Consider the following 19,771-nt stretch of genomic DNA (forward strand, 5'->3'; position numbering starts at 1 on the left):
TCTTAACGTTAATTTTATGAGATCTCACTTATTATAATAAGTATTATAATAAGTATAATAATATAATAATTATTACTTCTCAATAATATACACCTAAAACTATAATGCATTTAACGAGTATTGGTTATTAAATATCAATAAAGACCATAGAGCATCTAATATATTAAATAAGAAAAACTAAATATTAAATATATTCTATAAATAAAATATTAACTTATATATATATATATATATATATATATATATATATATATATATATATATATATATATATATATATATATATATATATATATAAATAATTAATTTATATTTGATTATATATATAGATCTAAAGATCTAAAATATAATAAAAATTACTATATATGGGTCTATATAGGTCAGGTCTAATCAGATCTAATCATATATAGACCCATGTATAACTATATATGGGTATATACTATTATATATACTATTATATATACTATTATATATATTCCATATACAATCATATATAATTAGGCAAAATCATTTTGTCCCGGGATATAATTAGATCTAATTATATATAAGACTATATATACTTATATATAGGTCTATATATAACCATATATATTCTAGATATAATCATATATAATTAGGCAAAATCATTTTTTTCCCGGTATAATTAGGTCTAATTATATATAAGACTATATATACTTATATATAGGTCTATATATAACCATCTATATTCTATATATAATCATATATCATCAGGCAAAATCATTTTTTTCCCGGTATAATTAGGTCTAATTATATATAAGGCTATATATACTTATATATAGGTCTATATATAACCATATATAATTATATATAATACCATATATAATTATATATATTCCATATATAATCATATATAATTATATATAATTAGGCAAAATCATTTTTTCCCGGGTAGTTATTTACATACTTTTAATTTTTAGGTTTTTGTTTTGTTATTCAAATCTTACCCAATTTTATTGTTGAAGACTGCCCTGATTAAACAAAATGATTAAAAATGATTTAAAATGATTTGTTTTTTAATCATTTTAAATACTTTTTAATCCTTCAAATCATTTCTAATCCTGTCTCTTATGGACATTTAACGTGTGAAATCATTTTTAATCATTTTGTTTAATCAGGGTGTCCAGTATATTTTCGGTTAAACAAAAGTTGTATTTTATTGAAATGATAATAATTGAGTTATAAAAAAATATAAAAATTGATTCGAAGTATTAGTTACATATTACACTGAAAAAAATAATCGCTAGCTGCTAGCGATTATTTCGCGAGCAGCTAGCGATATTTTCGCTAGTAGGTAGCGATTAAAAATCGCTAGTAGGTACACTGAGAAAAAAATTTTCTCCTGACAACTAAATTTTAGTTATGACAAGAAAATGATTTGATTAGCCATTGCCAATCATATATTTTGTTGTTTTAACTAAATTTTTTATAATCCACCAACAAAACGAGTGATTAGAAACTATGAAATATTTAGTAAAAATAATTACGCGTTTAGTAGCAAGCATAAAATCAAATTGATTACCTGTAGTGTTTATAAAGTAGTCATAATGAAATATATGAGTGATCATTATAGAGAATGAGTTATTAATAATAATTAAATATTATTTTAAAATGACAGAATCTTTATTTAACAGTTAAATAAATGCATATTTAGAAAAATAATTTATTTCCTTCACACGTACTTTTTTTCGAACTAGGACAAAAATTGTTCAGGAAAAATATTAATATGAAACATTAATGTCATAGTGTAATACAGGATACGCCTACATTACTATCATAAGTTTTCAGCGGATATCTCATCCTATAAATGCTTCAAGCTCGGAATATAAAAACTCTGAAATAAGTATCTTACCAGGGACACCACAAATGGTGGGCGCGATCTAGTGGTGAGCACCGAACTACTCCAGCTGCTGCTGCCTAACACCATAACTTTTAAATCAATAATCATTAGGTTTAAATATATATTTATTAACCTCGAACAAATATATATATAATTATTCTAAATGAATATATTTTTTTGTGTCTAATTAATATATATTAGAGTTAATATAATAATATTTTGCTCTAATATTTGGATTTGTTGGCACTACAAAATAGTTTAGTTGTCCTTTAAATAAATATTTTCTTAACTCTACCATATGATTTTATTATCTTAGAGAGAGAAATATTAATGTCAACCAAATAGAGTCTATTAAATCATTTGTTAAAAATGATAAAATAGATTATATTGACGTAATAAAATTTAGTTGTCCCAAATAATTTTTATCTCAATAGAATTCAACAAAACGAATTTAATTGTCCAAAGAGAAATTTTTTCTCAGTGTAGCGATTAAAAATCGCTTGCTGGAAGCGATTTTTTCGCTAGCTGCTAACGATTTTTTCGCTAGTAGCTATTACGGTGTAGGTAGGGGAACCTGGGGCACGAAGGTCCCCCTCAAAAATTTGGTAAAAATTTTTTTTTTCATTTTCGGTCAAATCATGATACCTCTGATGTTTTAAAGATATTTTAAGTTGATCTGCGATATGTGGGGCACAATGGATCACTCGAAAAAAAAATTGTAACGAAAAAAATTTTTTTTCCTGGGCACGACGGCCCTCTCCCCAGAAAAAGCATAAGAAAAAAAATTTTTTTTTGGAGCCCTCGTGCCCTAGGTTCCCCTACCTACACCGTACTAGCTACTAGCGAAAAAATCGTTAGCAGCTAGCGAAAAAATCGCTTCCAGCAAGCGATATTTAATCGCTACCTGCTAGAGCTCAAAAGAGCTCAAAAAACTGTTCGACCGACAAAACACACGTTTTACTGAAAAAAAAATCATTTTTGCCCGAGGATATCTTTGGAACGAATGAACCGATTTAAACATTCTTGGTGGCAATCGAAAAAGCTCACCAAGACTTAGAACAGATTACATTTTGAGGCGAATCGGGCAAATGGTTTCTGAGTTATACGCAAAAAACCTAATAACATAAATTGTTAATTTTTATTTTTCGTATCACTTGTAAACTACATGACCAATCGATTCCAAAATCTAATCGATTTCAAGTCTCGATGGTGAGCCCTTTCGATTTCCACCAAGAACGTTCAAATTGGTTGATTTATTCCAAAGATATCGTAGGACAAAACAAGTTTACATACACACACACATCCACACACACACGCGCGCATACACACGGACGTTCATCTGGAAATAGTCAAAATAGCTTCCTAGAACCTTAAAACATCGGAATCTGATGAGAACTCTATTTCTGAAATTCGGACCAAGACCAATAATTTGCCTTTTTTTGAAAATTGCAAATTTCCATAGTGGGAAGTTAAAAATTTCTGAAAGTTTCAGCCCTCAATTTTAATTTTAAGTATTTTACATATGACTTAAAAGTTTTCCCATTTACAATAAATAGGAAAGTTTAGATTTTTTTTTTAATTTTCTATAGCTCAGCCGCATTTCAAGTTATCAGACCGCCGTTTGCGGCATTCTATAGGTAATTTAATACTCTTCAAAAATCTCCACAGTAATTTTACTGAGATTTTAATTGGTTTTTCTGTATTGGTTCTGAAAATTATTTTTTTATTAGTAATTTGGGTTTTTATTTGATATTGACTCAATAACGAAATTTGCAGTAAAAATGTACATAACGAGTCTTTGGGAAATTTGATTCTCTACAAAAAAGGTCCTCTCATACTTAAGTGGCCCAAGTTATTCGTTCACGTGAGATAGGGATTTCGTTAATTTTGTAAATAAAATATTTGTCATAAATTTTTCTGAAGCTTATCAAATTTTATTCTTCATTTTTTCATTAATGGGTGAAATTAATAAAAATAAAATTAGTTACTTCTTTAAAATTAAAATTAAAAGGCATTTGGTTGAATCTTTAAAAAAGTACTTTATTTATAAAATTAATGAAGTCCCTATACCACGTGAATGAAGAACTTGAGCCACTTAACTAAGAGGACATTTTTTGTAGAGGATCAAATTTCCTAAAACATCGTTATCTCCATTTTGACTGTAAATTTTGTTATTTAGTGAATATCAACTAAAAACTCAAATCATTATTAAAAAAATGATTTTCAGAACCAAATCAGAAAAAAACAATTAGAATCTCAATAAAACTACCTATAAGACTTTTGAAGAGTAAAAAATTACCTACAAGATGCCTTAAACGATGACTCTATAACCTGAAATGCGGCTGAGCTATAGAGAATTAAAAAAAAATCCTAACTTTCCTGTGCATTTTAAATGGGAAAGCTTAAAATAAAATGTAAAATACTTAAAATTGAAATTAAGAGCTAAAACTTTCAGGGAATTTTTAACTTCCCGCTAAGGGAAGGGAAGGGAACCCGCTAATTGAAATTTTTCAAAAATTCGGGAAGTTATTGGTTTCAGTCCGATTTTCGAAAATTGAATTTTTATCAGATCTTGACGTTTTGAGGTTCTAGGAAGCTATTCTGACTAATTTCAAGATGATGTCCGAGTATATGTGTATGCACGTAAATATTTGTAACTTTTGAACGGGTGAAGCGATTTTTATCGTCAAGGTGGCATTCGACGTGAATTGATAATTTCTACAAGCTGTGAAAATTTGAGCTTGATCGGTAGTGTGCGTTCGGAGTTATTCCAAAAATAAATTTTTTTCATAAATGTTTTTTTTGGATAACTTTTAATGTGTTCTATGGATTGATTCCAAAATCTAATCAGCTCTAAAACTAAAGATAAATTAATTTAAAAATCTGATCAGCTTTAGAACCCAATAAAACGCGTTGATTGCCACCTCAACCGTCTCAATTGGTTGATTCGTTCGAGAGATATCGTTGATAAAAGAAATAGTAAAAAACGGTTTTTTTTAGAAAACAATAATACAAAAATTTTTTTCGAGCTCGAAGAGCTTGAAAGTGTAATCTCAACAATGTTTTCGAGCTCAAGGAGCTATATCTTTCAAATTTGATGTTTTATGATTAAAATGTATTTGTAGCACGTGAAGCTGGACTTCTTGCACAGCTCAGACATCCAAATATTGTGTCTCTACATAAAGTAATAGATACAGGTAAAACAGTAGTTTTAATATTGGAATTAATATCTGATGGTGAATTATTTCATTGGACACCTTCTAGTGAAAATGAAGCTGCTCATGTTGTACGTATATAATTATATAATTATTATGGCTACCCCTCTTTACATCTCAGAAATAACATCTCGAGACAATAATATCTCAACAATAAAATCTTAGACAAAAATATCTCGGTCCAAAAATATCTCAGACATAAATTTCTCGTTGCAAAAATATCTTTGACAAATTGTTCTTCCTATCATTATCGGAAATAGGCTAACAAAAAGCGCGTAATCATGTTGCGCCTTTTTAACAAGATTTGAACGTATTTTTACTCGAAAACAGTCTAAAACGTGCGTTTAAGGAAGTTAAACATCAAATAATGCATATATCATATTGTAATTAATATAGCGTGCTAGTCATCATATAGTCGAGTCTGTAAAAAAATTACAAACAATACAATATTTCTTTTCATTATACCGGCATAATAAAATTATAAAAAAAAATATTTTTAATGTGGGGGGCTTCGCCCCCCAACCCCCACCGGGGCTTCGCCTCTGGACCCGAGCTACCCCTTTTTACATCTGAGAAATAAGATCTCGAGATAATAATGTCTTAACAATAACATCTCAGACATAAATGCTAATTCTGGAGATCATACTAGCTGAGAAAATAATAATTGAGATATTTTTATACAGAGACTTTTTTGTTCAAGAGATATTATTAACAAAGATAAGATTGATGAGATATTGTTTCAGAGATATTATTGTTAGAGATATTATCGGGGGTCACCAATTATTATTATGTAGCTTAGTCCAAATTATATTCAAATTTTTAACGTAACTTGAAATTATTAGGTTCGACAAGTATTAATGGCGTTAAGGCACTTACATTCGCATCAAGTTGCTCACTTGGATATAAAACCAGAAAATATTCTTCTATCAACGCCACCGCCCATGCCTAACATTAAACTTATCGGTAAATACAATTGTTTTTAAAAAAATTATAGCCATTCCGAAACGTTTCACGTGTTGAAAATAGAATTAAGGCCATTCTCCAAGGGTGCCCCCCACTTTTTTTCCAAAAAATGTGGCGCCGCCTGGTGGCTGGCAGCTGCACTAAAAAAAGTACTAGAGCTGAAAAACGTTATAGTTAAATTAAAATTATTTAAAATAAGCAGATGCAAAAAACATGAATTTTTTAATGAATAAAAAAATTAAGATTATTTTTTAAAATCATTAGGTGGTTTAAGAAAAATCTAAAACCTGAGATTGGAAAAAAATATTTTCATTGACCTTGAACTCTCAATATCATATTTATTTTACATGAGTAATTAAAAAATAATTTTAATTTTTATCAAAAAAAGATCAACGAACAAGTAATTTTAAAGACACGTAGAATATTAAAAAAATTACTTACAGTAATTATAAGTACCCAGTTGAGCGTAGTTTCTTTAATAAATTTCAGCATTGTATTTGCCATTTAGTAACTTTTTATGTTGACAGATGTAAACATCAGGTCAGTACTATTTTTTGGGCGCGTGCAGGGCGCTTAAATATAGTAGCGGGAAAAATTAAATTTTTAAGAAATTAATTTCAATCAGAAATAGTAATAATAAAATTTTATTTTATTTATTGGTATCAATAAATTGAAATTCGTATAATTAAAAAAGTATTAAAAAAAGATACGTACCGTAGTTATTTAATTATTGATTATTAATTTAATAAATCATAATTGATTTTAACATCAAATTTCTTCTGAATTCTTATGTGAAAATTTGAAAAAAAAATAAATAAATATTTAAATTTGTATAAGTTCTGATCGTTAGAAATTATTGGAGATCAAAAACTGTCACATACATTTTCCACTTATCATGACGCAACTTAAAAAAAATTTTGGTATCCCTGGTAGGAAGGAACCATTGGGCAAGACTTGGACCAGACCTCGGCCAGTCGTCAGCCAACGCTACCAAGCCTTGGCGCGAGCCTGCACGGAGAAAAAAATATTGTTCTGAGAAGTATATTGTATAGTTACGGTAACAATACGAAAAAGTTATCTACTAGATTTTTACTGTAACGATCTACTGTATCGTTCTGACAACAATACGGTAGATAGCTTTGAGACCTATACTATATCGTTCTGAGCCCTATCTGACGTGACGTGCGTTGCAAATGATATGAGGCGTTTAAATATCTTTATCATTAATAAATAAATAAATGATAAATAAATAATTTTGGTTAAATAAAATAATTTATTTATTAAGCGTCTGCTAGCAACAATTATACCCGATACACAAAATAGACGCGAAAATGGATGTTCAAATAGGTTAGGTGGTGCCGTGTGAGGTGGCGACTACGGAAAGTCGTATAGGGCTCACAGCTATCTAATAGATAGTTACAGGAAAGATACGGTATTGTTACCATAAGTATACATATTGTTGTGGTAACGATCTACGAGTTGCTATACTTTAGATCGTTCGAGGAACAATATTTTTTTCTCCGTGTAGGCTCAATTTTAAAGGTGTGATAAAGTTGTTGACCCACAAATTCTAACCTACTACGAACGAGGTCTTTTTTATTACATGTCTATAAAATGTAAAAATAACAATATTTATAGTTTTATTAAATTATTTTTTATAATACAGGTATAACTTGACATTAAATATTTATTTTTATAAATAAAAGATCATATTTAGATCTTGAAAGTATATTTTTGGAGTGATAAAATGGAGGAAATAAAAATAAACCAGAGTAGTTTTAACAAATGATTTTAATTTTTTCATTTATTGTTTTGTAGCATGACTAATCATTTATATTTTAAATATAAAAAAAAAAACTATGTATTTGTTACAAAAAAAATTTTTTCCAGTCACACTCAAAAAATTTTTGACTTTGCTTACAGCACTTAGAAATTTTTATGAAAATGGGACTTAGAAAAAAATTTTTGGTGTAAACTTGGTGTATACTCAGTGTATATACGTCGCGTATACACTGTGTATATTTGGTGTATACTTAGTAGATAGCGATTCGCTAGGGGCAGTGTGCGTCAATGCGACGTCGCATTATTAAAATGAGAAAAAAGCTACGACAGAATGAATAAATGGATTATTTAAGTGAATAACATAATGCACTGATAGAAGGATTTAGTTGTATTTAATAAGATTTGGTTGTATTTACTAAATGATTTAGTAACGAACCTTGCAATATTAAATATTTGGTTACAGGTTCCAAATCATTTAGTAAAGCTCATTTATTTCCACCAAATAAATATTTAGTAGTATTTAAGAAATGATTTATTGGGGCACAATAAATCATTTATTAGGATTAAAGAACTAATTCTTTTAACCTATTTTAGCGCATAACCTAATTGTTCCACTTAAAATAAATTAAAATGATAATAATAAATAATTTTTAGTAAAAATTTACAGTATTATAAAGAAAATAACCTCATTTTATTATAATTTTTTATTTAAGATAAATAAGAAATTTTTAGTTAAATAAGTTTTAATTATACAAATAACACACATAATTTTAATATAAATAAGTTAAAAATTTTAAATTAAACTCCGATGAGAAATGAAATATAAGCCATTTCGTAGTAAATGAGTTTGTAACGGTTTGATATATTTTTATTTTGTCTATATATTAAAAATACTATATGTTAAAAATAAAGATTTTAAGAGCTCCTCCATAATTTAAAATAATTCAGTTGAAATCAATTGAAAATTAATGTTTTTAAAATCACTAAATTGATTTGGAAATCACAACACTAACTCCGATTGAGACAAACGCACTATACTGTGAAAGCGGTAATATATTCACACACATACGCTACACTCATATTTCCCACAAATACATACGTAGTTTTCAATCCCAAACAAGCCATCTACCGACAAAACTTACCAAAAAAATATTTAGTACCGATTACCAAATATTTAGTTGGTGGAAAAAAATATTTATTTTACCATAATAAGATTTAATTGAGATAACAAAATGATTTATTAAATTATAATAAATTATATTGATGGGCACAAAATATTTTGTTCTCCCAAATAAGTGACTAAAAATTTTGTTACTAAATCCATTTAGTACTCAGTATTAAATCCTTCTATCAGTGTGGGCGTGTTTGGCCGAAGTAAGTACTTACTAAATTTAGTAAGATTTTGTATAGTAAAAGCACATTTACTATACCAAATCTGACTAAGTCCTTACTAAATTTGGTAAGTAATTACTTCGGCCAAACACGCCCAATAAATACAATGATTATTGAGATTGTTATTTTTCAACTTTATAAAAATCGATATCGATCTAATGTCGTACGACTGAGAAAGCGACGTGGAATTTTGTATTGCCCATAGAATATGATTATTGTTGATTAATTTTATGCTAATTATAATTCGATGTTAATAATGAAACATAAGTGTACTGAGATCCAAACAGTCATAAATGAAATTGACCACCATATCAAGTCTGTCGTGACAGAAGTATTAAAGTCGATCCAAAGTCGTGCGACTGTGAAAGCGACACGGAATTTATTATTTCATATATACAATTAGATTATTATTTATAAATGTTATGCTAATTGTAATTCGATATTAATAATGAGACATAAGTGTACTGAGATCCAAAAAGCCATAAATGAAATTGACCACCATATCAAGTCTGTCGTGACAGAAGTATTAAAGTCGATCCAAAGTCGTGCGACTGTGAAAGCGACACGGAATTTATTATTTCATATATACAATTAGATTATTATTTATAAATTTTATGCTAATTATAATTCGATATTAATAATGAGACATAAGTGTACTGAGATCCAAAAAGCCATAAATGAAATTGACCACCATATCAAGTCTGTCGTGACAGAAGTATTAAAGTCGATCCAAAGTCGTGCGACTGTGAAAGCGACACGGAATTTATTATTTCATATATGATTTTTTCGCCGTTAGATAAAGTTGAAGTGTTAAATACAGCAATTTATATAAGTAGAGTCCATTATGATAATTGCTATTATTCTACAAGAGTAGATCATTATTTTATTACGGAAACGTTATGAAAAATTCCATGTCACTGTCTCAGACGTACGACATTGGACCAAAGTGGATAGTTTGGATAGGACATCGATAAAAGAATTTTCGATTTGCTTTATAAATTTCAGGCTCTTGACTGTACTACTCGTTTACAGATTTAGTTGAATTATAATTGAATTGGATTAAATAAAATATCGTTATGTTATATCCCTCGCAAATTTGAATCACGGTGGAAACACCGTATAAGTGTAAACACAGTGGATCCACCGTGGTTACACAGTGGGTTTGTTCCATTTCACCACCGGGTATACACAGTGTATCCACTGTGATTACGCGGTGTAATCACCGTGATTACGCGGTGTATCTACCGTGATTCCATGGTGGCTTTGTGCTATTTCACCACCGTGGTTCCACGGTGTATCCACCGCGTAATCACAGTGGAAACACTGTGGATACACAGTGGTCAAGCCACCGTGGAATCACGGTGGATACACCGCGTAATCACAGTGGTAAAATGGAACAAACCCGCCGTGTTTCTACCGTGATTCAAATCTGCGAGGGATATAAGTAATAAAAAATTCCATGTCGCTTTATCAATCGTACGACTTTGGATCGATGTCAATAGTTTTCTCGCGATGAGAGTGGTTTGTTTTGGAAAATGTTCAATTCTCATAGCGAGAAGTTAATAAAGTCTTTTATTATTTTTTGATAAATCCATCTGTTCAAAAGTTATTAGAGTTCGAAGTTAAATCTAGAGTAAATATTGAGACCTTTTAACTTTACCGTCGAAACTATCAGACTTATCACAAAATTTCTTAAAATCTTTTTTTTAGACAATTTTATCCCTTAAAAATTATTTCTAGATAATGTTTTTCAAATTCCGTATTGTCTTTTAGTTACTTTCATTTTAATCTCAAGCTCTTAAAATCAATCAGAACACGATTTTTTTGAGAGCTTGACATCAAAATGGAAATAACTAGAAAACAATGCGGAATTAAAAAAATCATTACTGATAATAATTTGTAGAGAATAAAATTTTCAACAAAAAAGTTCCTATGAAATTTTGAGATAAGTCTGATAATTTCGTCGACAAAGTAAAAAGATCTTGGAGTTTACTATAAATTGACTTCAAGCTCCAATAACTTTTGAACCAATGGATTTATCAAAAAATGATAAGAGACTTTTTTTGTAGAACGTTTAATTTCCTATCACAGTACACCCTCAACATATCTGTACAATGAGCCATTGGCGAGGTATAAAATTCCAAAATTAAAAATTTTTTTTTCCATGTTCTTTAAATGGGAAATTAAAAATCACGAAGCGGTACCACTTAATATTCATATTAAGAGCTCAAACTTTACCAGATTTTCTTTTCATCATCTTTAACTAAATTTTATGGCAAGTAAAGAAAGAAAAAATTAGTTTTTTTTGGCCTCCCTAATAGTCATATATGACCATACATAAACATATATAAAATCATTTGGGAACTATGTCCGAGCCGTATATGGTCATACACGGGCATATATGATCCCCATATAGCCATATGACCATATACGATTCGTTTTTCCCGGAGTCATACTTAATGACGTACAACAATTGAACGTCGCCGGTCGATAAAATTGATAAAATTTAAATAATAAAGGATAATCATGTTCTGTACAGGCAATAATAAAGTCCATTCCACTTTCTCAGATATAAGACTTTGGATAGACGTCGATAATTCTCTCACGACAGGAATAGTGTTCTGGTCAATTTTATTTACGGCATTTTGGATCTCAGTACACTAATGTCTCACTAATAATATCAAATTATAATTATTATAAAATTGATAAAGAATAATCTTATTCTATACGGGCAATAAATAATTCCATGTCGCTTCTTCAGTTGTACGATTTTAGATACACGTAAATAAATCTGCCACGACGGGGATATAGTGTGTTGGACAATTTTATCTATACACTGAGGGATTTTCATTGTTTTAATTTCTTGCAAATAACATCAAATTGATAAGAACATTAAATTAATGAAGAATAATCTTATTCTATACGGGCGTTAAAAAATACCATGTCGCTTTCTCAGTCGTGCGACTTTGGAACCACGTCAATAGTTCTCTCACGACAGAAATAGTGTGTTGATCAATTTTATTTATGGCTTTTCGGATCTGAATACACTAATGTCTCGCTAATTATATCGAATTATAATTGGTATGAAATCAATAAACAATAATTATATTCTATTGAGCAGATTAAAAAATTTAGCGATGGTTTGTTGCTAAATTTAGTCTGCGCATTTTAGGCATTCTACTGTATAAATATATCACGGACTTAATCGGACGATAATTAACGTAAAATTAATAAATGGGAATCTTATAACGCATCAGTAATGATAAATTCAATGTCAATTTCTCAGTCGTTCCATTTTTAATAGAAGCCAATAGGTCTGCCACGACAGGGATGGTATGTTAAATTAAATTAAATTAAATTAAATTATAATTAGCATAATTGAAATTATCAAATCATTTTATAACACGTGGTGATTAAAAAGTTCGTTGTCGCTTCCCCAATCGGACGACTTTGGATCGACTTCAATCGTTCTGTCAAAACGGGATTAATATGTTGGTCAATTTTATTTTTTTTTTTTCGGATCTCAATATACTTATGTCTTATTATTACTATCGAATTATAAGTAGCATAAAATTTACTAATAATAATCTAATTCTATATTGGCAGTGAGAAATTCCTTGTCACTTTCCCAGTCGTACGACTTTGGAACGACTTCACTAGTTTTGTCAAGACAATAATCTAATTGCATATGGGAAATAATAAATTCCTTGTCGCTTTCACAGTCGCACGACTTTGGATCGACATCAATAGTTCTGTCAAGACAGGCATGATATGTTGGTCAATTTTATGTAAAGGTTTTTCGATCTCAATAGATTCATGTATCATTTTAATATCGAACTATCATTAGCCTAATATTTACTAATAATAATCTAATTCTATCTGGGCAGTGAAAAATTCCTTGTCGCTTTCACAGACGCACGACTTTGGATCACCTCCAATAGTGCTGTCAAGACAGACATGATTTGTTAGTCAATTCTGTTTATGGCTTTTCGGATCTCAATACACTCATGTCTCATTATTAATATCAAATTTTAATTAGCACTAAATTTATTAATAAAAATCTTATTCTTTATAGAGATAAAAAATTCCTTGTCGCTTTCACAGTCGCACGACTTTGGAACGACTTTAATACTTCTGTTAAGACAGACATGATATGGTGGTCAATTTCGCTCATGGCATTTTGGATCTTAGTACAGTAATGTCTTACTATTAATATCAAATTATAATTAGCGTAAAATTTATAAAAAAAATCGTATTCTGTACCGCCAATGAAAAATTCCTTGTCGCTTTCACAGTCGCACGACTTTGGATTGACTTCAATAGTGCTGTCAAGACAGAAATGATATGATGGTCAATTTTATTTACGGCTTTCCAGATCTCAGCGCACTCATAATTCCCTGTTAATATCGAATTTCAATTAGCATAAAATTTATTAATAAAGATCTTATTCTATATAGGGATAAAAAATTCCTTGTCCTTTTCACAGTCGCACGATTTTGGATCGACTTAAATAGTTCTGTCAAGACAGACGTGATATGGTAGTCAATTTTATTTCTGGCGTTTTGGATCTCAGTACACTTATGTCTCATTATTAATATCGAATGATAATTAGCGTAAAATTTATAAAAAAGAATCTCATTCTAAATGGAGGTAAAAAAGTCCATATCGCTTTCACAGTCGCACGACTTTAGATCGACTTCACCAGTTGTGTCATGACACGCATGATATGTTAGTCAATTTTATGTACAGCTTTTCGGATCTCAGTACACTTATTTTTCATTATTAATATCGAATTATTATTAGCATAAAATTTGTTAATAATAATTTCGTTCTATATGGGCAGTAAAAAATTCCTTGTCGCTTTCACAGTCGCACGACTTTGGATCGACTTTAATACTTCTGTCACGACAGGGATGGTGGGATGGTCCATTTTATCTATGCATTTTGGGAATTTGATTGTTTTTATTTTTCGCGGATAAAGTCAACCTAAAATGACCATGTCATTTATTACGAATAATCTTATTTTATATGGGCAATGAAAAATTCCATGTCGCATTCTGAGTCGTACACGGAAAAATTGAAACCCGACTGGTTCGTGTGCGAGAAAAAATAAGGGCAAGCACACGACTGGTTCGGGTGCAACACCGTAACCACTCGTGTGCTACACTCGAACAGTTACTGTTCGAAATTATAGTAATCTACACAGTTACATGATTGACAGTATGATTTTTGCAATTTTCACCAGCAAAATTTAACACTGCCTTTTAGTAGCGTTCATGATTGTTATATAAATGAGGTTTTTACGATAGGAATTAGATGAAAAAAATTGACTTAAACTAACTAATTGTAATTTACATTGTTTGTCATTGATATTTATTCATAAAATACATAAGATTATACAATTATTATATTATTTCTTTATTATAAAAATAAAAATTTATACCCAACGTTTTGGTATGAAATAGTAACCATTACCGATTTGAATAATACGTGTCACCGAACAAAATTCAAGATCTTCCATCGTTAAACAACGCCCAAATGGCGCACTATCAACAGCACTCTCATGAAGTCTAAATGCTTGATAGTGTTCATCGTAATAACAATAGTCAGTTATTTTTTTTGTAATAACATACAATTTATTACTATCAAGTTCTATTATTTTGAACACTAATAATCATTCTGGACCAACATCATCCGGTATCATTAACACAACATTTGTTTTTATAAATATATCATTTTTATAAAACTAAAAACACAACATATTAATTGTAATTGATCTAAAACGTTCTGGATTGTTCGCAAAATTTCGAGACACATCTGTAATGCTCCAATTTAGACTAAGTAGATTAAAATTACTTAAAATTAATTCTAATGAGTCTAGAATAATCTAGATTGTCCTAAAAATTTCGAGATGTATCTGAAATACTCTAAAATGAACTTAGTTGAGTTGAATCAATTGAAATTGATTCTAATCAGTCTAGAATATTCCTGATCGTTCTAAAAATTTTGAGACGGATCTGGAATGCTCTAAATTAAACTTAGTAGATTTAAATCATTTGACATTAATTCTAATGAATCTAGAATGTTCTAGATTGTTGCGAATATTCGGAGAATCATTCGGAAAGCTCCAGATTATAGTTATAGTTGACTCGAATCTCATAAAAATGTTTCTAATTAGTCTAGAATGTTTTGCTAGGTTCTGGAAATTAGATACCATTCTAGAAAATTCGAACATATATGTAAACACATCAAATTACTCAACAACGATTTTATCGGTGTGGGATGCTCTGGATTGTTATAAAAATTTGGAAAGTGATATAAAAATTAAAAAAAATATTTTAAAGTCGTAAATTACACGAAAATAATCGGAACAACCCAATCGAAAAATATTTTAGAACGATTGAAATTGATTTGAAGTGATGTTTGACATTCGAAGATTTCAGAACTTATCAGATCATTTTCGAAATTTCAGGACAGTCCAAAAAATGTATCATATAAATAAATGCACGACCAACAAATAACCCAGCGAAGCGGGTATTCGCAGCTCGTATATATATATATATATATATATATATATATATATATATATATATATATATATATATATATATATATATATATTGAGACAAATCGCTTTTTATGCTCGCGATTTTAACCAGCAGCCACCAGAATTCGCAGGTCGAACCCTGGCTTAAGCTGGCCTCTACAAAATTTATAACTTACCTGGACAACGCAGATGGGTTCTTGCAAGAGAAAAAACCCGCACTCGATCAAACCAACACTCAATGAAACTCCTACTAAATTCCCTTACGGCTATTTTATTTTTTAGTTTATAGAAATAATAAACTTGAAATTGTTAAATTAGAGGATAAGGCAGAATATAGACACAATGATTAAATAAAAATGGACAAGTTTATTACTGCCAATTATAACAATAAAAATTACTTACAATAGTACGTAGTATTAATTTACAATAATAATATGGATCAGCTGCTCTTTGGCGGCAATGACTCCAGCGAAGTTGAGTGGGCGCGTAGCACAATTTTCACTTACACTTAATTTTCTTATTTATAATAGAACGCAATATTTAATGTAAACTTTACTAAATGAGAGGTTTATTCAATTAAGTCTTAACTGTACTTTTAATTACAAGAAATAAGGTAACGAGTAAATCGCTCATAAGCTATTAATTAATTGTAGCAAGTAGTCGCTTAAAACAAAAGAGATAATTAGACAATGATTTAGCACGTGCGCGCTTTAAGATCCAAGATCGAAGTGATTCACCGAAAATTTAGGGTGTCGGCCTAGCTTCGAGACTCTGTCCCCACTTCACCCTTGCGGACATGTGTCGACGTGATAATTAGTCATGTGAACACGGCACTATGACTTGTGTAGTTTCAGACGGCAACGAGACGGGGAAAAATGGGGACCGCAAGGCTGAGGATGACGAAGACAATTCGCATTGTCTCAATATATACATATATTGTAACATGAGGAAATTCGACATCGACCCGTGGTTCACTATTGTTTAAAAATGATTTGAATATAATGAATCGTTATCCGGTGAGCCAATTCTGGTGACACCTATGATGAAAAATTTCGACTACGACCGACCAATCGATCCAACGCATGGATTGACGAGAGATCCGGGATAGACGCTGAACGGAACGGCCACGTTATTTTTTTATTTTGAACAATTCGACTCGACCAAACGAACAATTTCGATTCCGACGACTGAACAATTCGATTTGCAACATTTAAGATCAATCCGAGTTTGATCAACGAACAATTAATTACGACAAATAATTTCGACTGGCAATAACCGCTTCCTGTGAATAAGTGAACAAGCCGAAGCATCGGCGTGAAACTGAACAACGTGTACGAGTGCAATAATTAAAAAATAAGTGCAGTGCGTACGTAATAATAATTAATTAAATAATTAATTACGGGTAAAAATTATATGATCGTGCAAGTTAACGCGCTACCGAAATAAAATATTATTTTATATTTTATTTTATTTCAATCGAGCAATTCTGAGAATCACGGATTATCTGTGTCTCATTCGCAACAGCAGTCTTGTCACCTCGCCGTGTAAGAATACTCTGACGTCACTCGTCAAGTTTTTCTTTAATACTTCCGCTGTATGTGTGTCTTCGGACAATAAAATTATTCTATTTTAATTTCGTCAACCGAGTGTGTTTTTTTTTAGCAATGAACTGATTTGTTTTCCGATCAAGTACGAGAAATTTTGTTTTATTTATATCGAGTCAAGCCCACCACGACATTTATATTTTGTTGTAACCGATTATTTTTGTGATACCGATCAATTACTTTCTGTTTAATATACGACTAATTATTTTGTGTTAATTCTGATTAATTATTCATCGTAATCTTAAGTGCCTGACCTTTCCTCGATCCGCCACCCTGAGCCGATTTCGATAATTGTTTATTTGGTGATATTAAAATCACCTGGCGTCCAACTAATAATTTTGAACAAGGTTAAAAAAAATCGTAAGTGTATTCGGACTTCACTCCAGTAGATCCCCGGTGGTGAAAACCCCGTTACAATATATATATATATATGTTGATACTAATTCTTCTATAAGATCCATTAAAGATTCTACAAACGTTTTTAGCTAAAAACCAGTAGTATAGTTGTAAGAATTGAACATAAAATTCATAATAAAAATATAGTGTTAATATTTTTCATTATGGGCTTCTAATAAGAAATGATTTATAATAAAATAAAGGTTTAACCTGTGAGATGACATTTTAACAATGGCTCTAAAATATATTTTGTATAATAGAACTATTTAAAATCCATTTCTATACTAAAATAATTTTCAAAAATATTATTGACAACCTTTTGGAATGACAGGTCTCATTTGTTAATTTAAAGTGATTAATTGGTTCCCCTAGTGGGTCAGAATTACGGTAAATTACGATAATTTACTGTAAGATACCGCAATTTACGGCATCAAGTATTATCACCGTAAATTACGGTAAAATAGGTAATTTACCGCAAATTACCGCATTTTACCATACCTCTCGGTAATTTTCCATGGTGGGTGCACTTTTACCGTAAATTCCCGTACTTTAGGGACATCTAAGGTAAATTGCCGTATTATACAGTAATTTATGGTAATTTGACTTAATGCCGTAAATTATGGTGTTTTGCGGTAAATTACGGTAATTACCGTAATTCGAATCCACTAGGGTCAAATTTAAATTAGAAATTAATAAATCTCGAGATTATACATAAAAAAAAATCAATTTTTAACTATTAATATTATTAGATTTAGGATTATCTCATCGCTTGATGCCAGGATCTGAATTACGTGCATTGTTTGGGACCCCGGAATTTGTTGCTCCGGAAATAGTTAATTATGAACCACTAAGCTTAGGAACAGATTTATGGGCTATAGGTGTTCTCACTTACATACTATTAAGTGGAGCTTCTCCATTTCTTGGTAATAGTAAACAAGAAACTTATGCTAATGTGGCAGCATGTCAATATCAGTTTGATGATGAATTTTTTAGTAATATAAGTCAACTAGCTAAAGATTTTATACGTTCTTTACTGGTCAAAGATCCGAAGTAAGTTTTATCATTCTATTATCATTAAAAATAATCAATAACAGCTTATTGAATTGATTTAATATTAATATAGTTTTTTTTTTTAGAGAGCGTGGAAGTGCAGATTTGTGCCTTAATCATCCGTGGATTCTTGTGGTGTGTTTTTACTTCGAATAGCGTTATTTACTTTGCCACGATTTCTGTACATTTTTTTTTTTATTTTGACTATTTTTTGTTGTGTAAACTTTTGCCTGAACTTAATACATGTATTATCTTTTATCAAAAGAAACGATTTTAAAACGATTAGAAAAAAAAATTTTAAATACTTATGAATGCTTTTGAATACTTTGAATACTTTCGAATCACCCTTCTTATGGGCATTTAACATTGCAAATCGTTTCTTTTAATTAGGGGTACTATTTATATTAGGGATCATACATTAACTTGATTATATTTTATAATGTTAAGTACATAATTGAAACAATCCCTCGGGGTTTTTGAAATACCGAAATAATACCGGAATTATACGGTATAAATACTGCATAAAAATGGTATTATTCAAGTTATTTTGGCCAGTTTTTTTCACTCTCGAGTACCTTAATTACTAATTGTTATTTAATAGAAAAAAAATCAATTCTATAATTTTACTTTATTTCAAAAATTTATCAACTAAAAAAAAAAATTTAATTTTTATAAATTTTTAGTGACCAAATTTGCCTCTTACATGGAGAAACGGCCGAAAAATATGAAAAAATAATTTTTTCGGAAGTTTCGGCTGGTCCATTTTGCCCCAGGTGTTATGCGTAGGGCTAGAAATGTGGAATTATAATAATTTTTTTTTAATTTGACGATGAAAATATGAAAAAATCACTTTTTTCAAATTTTGGGCTTGTCCATTTTGCCCCAAATGTCATGCGTAAGGGTAAAAATGCGCAAACATATCGGATTTATAGTAATTAGTCGAAAAAAAAAAAATTTTTTTTTT

The 19,771-nt window shown here is 29.9% G+C and overlaps 1 protein-coding gene and 1 long non-coding RNA gene across 7 annotated transcripts in view; one reads left to right on the forward strand and one right to left on the reverse strand.

The window, feature by feature from the left end:
- LOC130677661 (death-associated protein kinase 1-like) overlaps positions 1-19,771 on the forward strand; it is a 152,067-nt gene that overhangs the window by 2,347 nt on the left and 129,949 nt on the right. For 3 of the 6 annotated variants that reach the window (XM_057484499.1, XM_057484493.1, XM_057484506.1), the window contains exons 4-7: positions 4,984-5,144; positions 5,916-6,036; positions 18,507-18,807; positions 18,894-18,942. In XM_057484499.1, the coding sequence (XP_057340482.1) occupies positions 4,984-5,144; positions 5,916-6,036; positions 18,507-18,807; positions 18,894-18,942 (632 nt within the window). Of the gene's footprint in view, positions 1-4,983; positions 5,145-5,915; positions 6,037-12,523; positions 12,544-17,260; positions 17,722-18,506; positions 18,808-18,893; positions 18,943-19,771 lie in introns of those variants that run through there. The other 3 variants (XM_057484529.1, XM_057484521.1, XM_057484514.1) reach the window with 3 other exon arrangements.
- On the reverse strand, positions 911-7,180 carry LOC130677739 (uncharacterized). The gene is made up of 5 exons (XR_008991699.1): positions 6,918-7,180; positions 6,751-6,822; positions 6,478-6,608; positions 5,950-6,194; positions 911-1,947 (listed from the first exon to the last, which is right to left on the reverse strand). It is a non-coding gene; the product is annotated as an uncharacterized LOC130677739 (long non-coding RNA).

The sequence above is a fragment of the Microplitis mediator genome, chromosome 1 (assembly GCF_029852145.1).
Source record: "Microplitis mediator isolate UGA2020A chromosome 1, iyMicMedi2.1, whole genome shotgun sequence".
Classification (NCBI taxonomy): domain Eukaryota; kingdom Metazoa; phylum Arthropoda; class Insecta; order Hymenoptera; family Braconidae; genus Microplitis; species Microplitis mediator.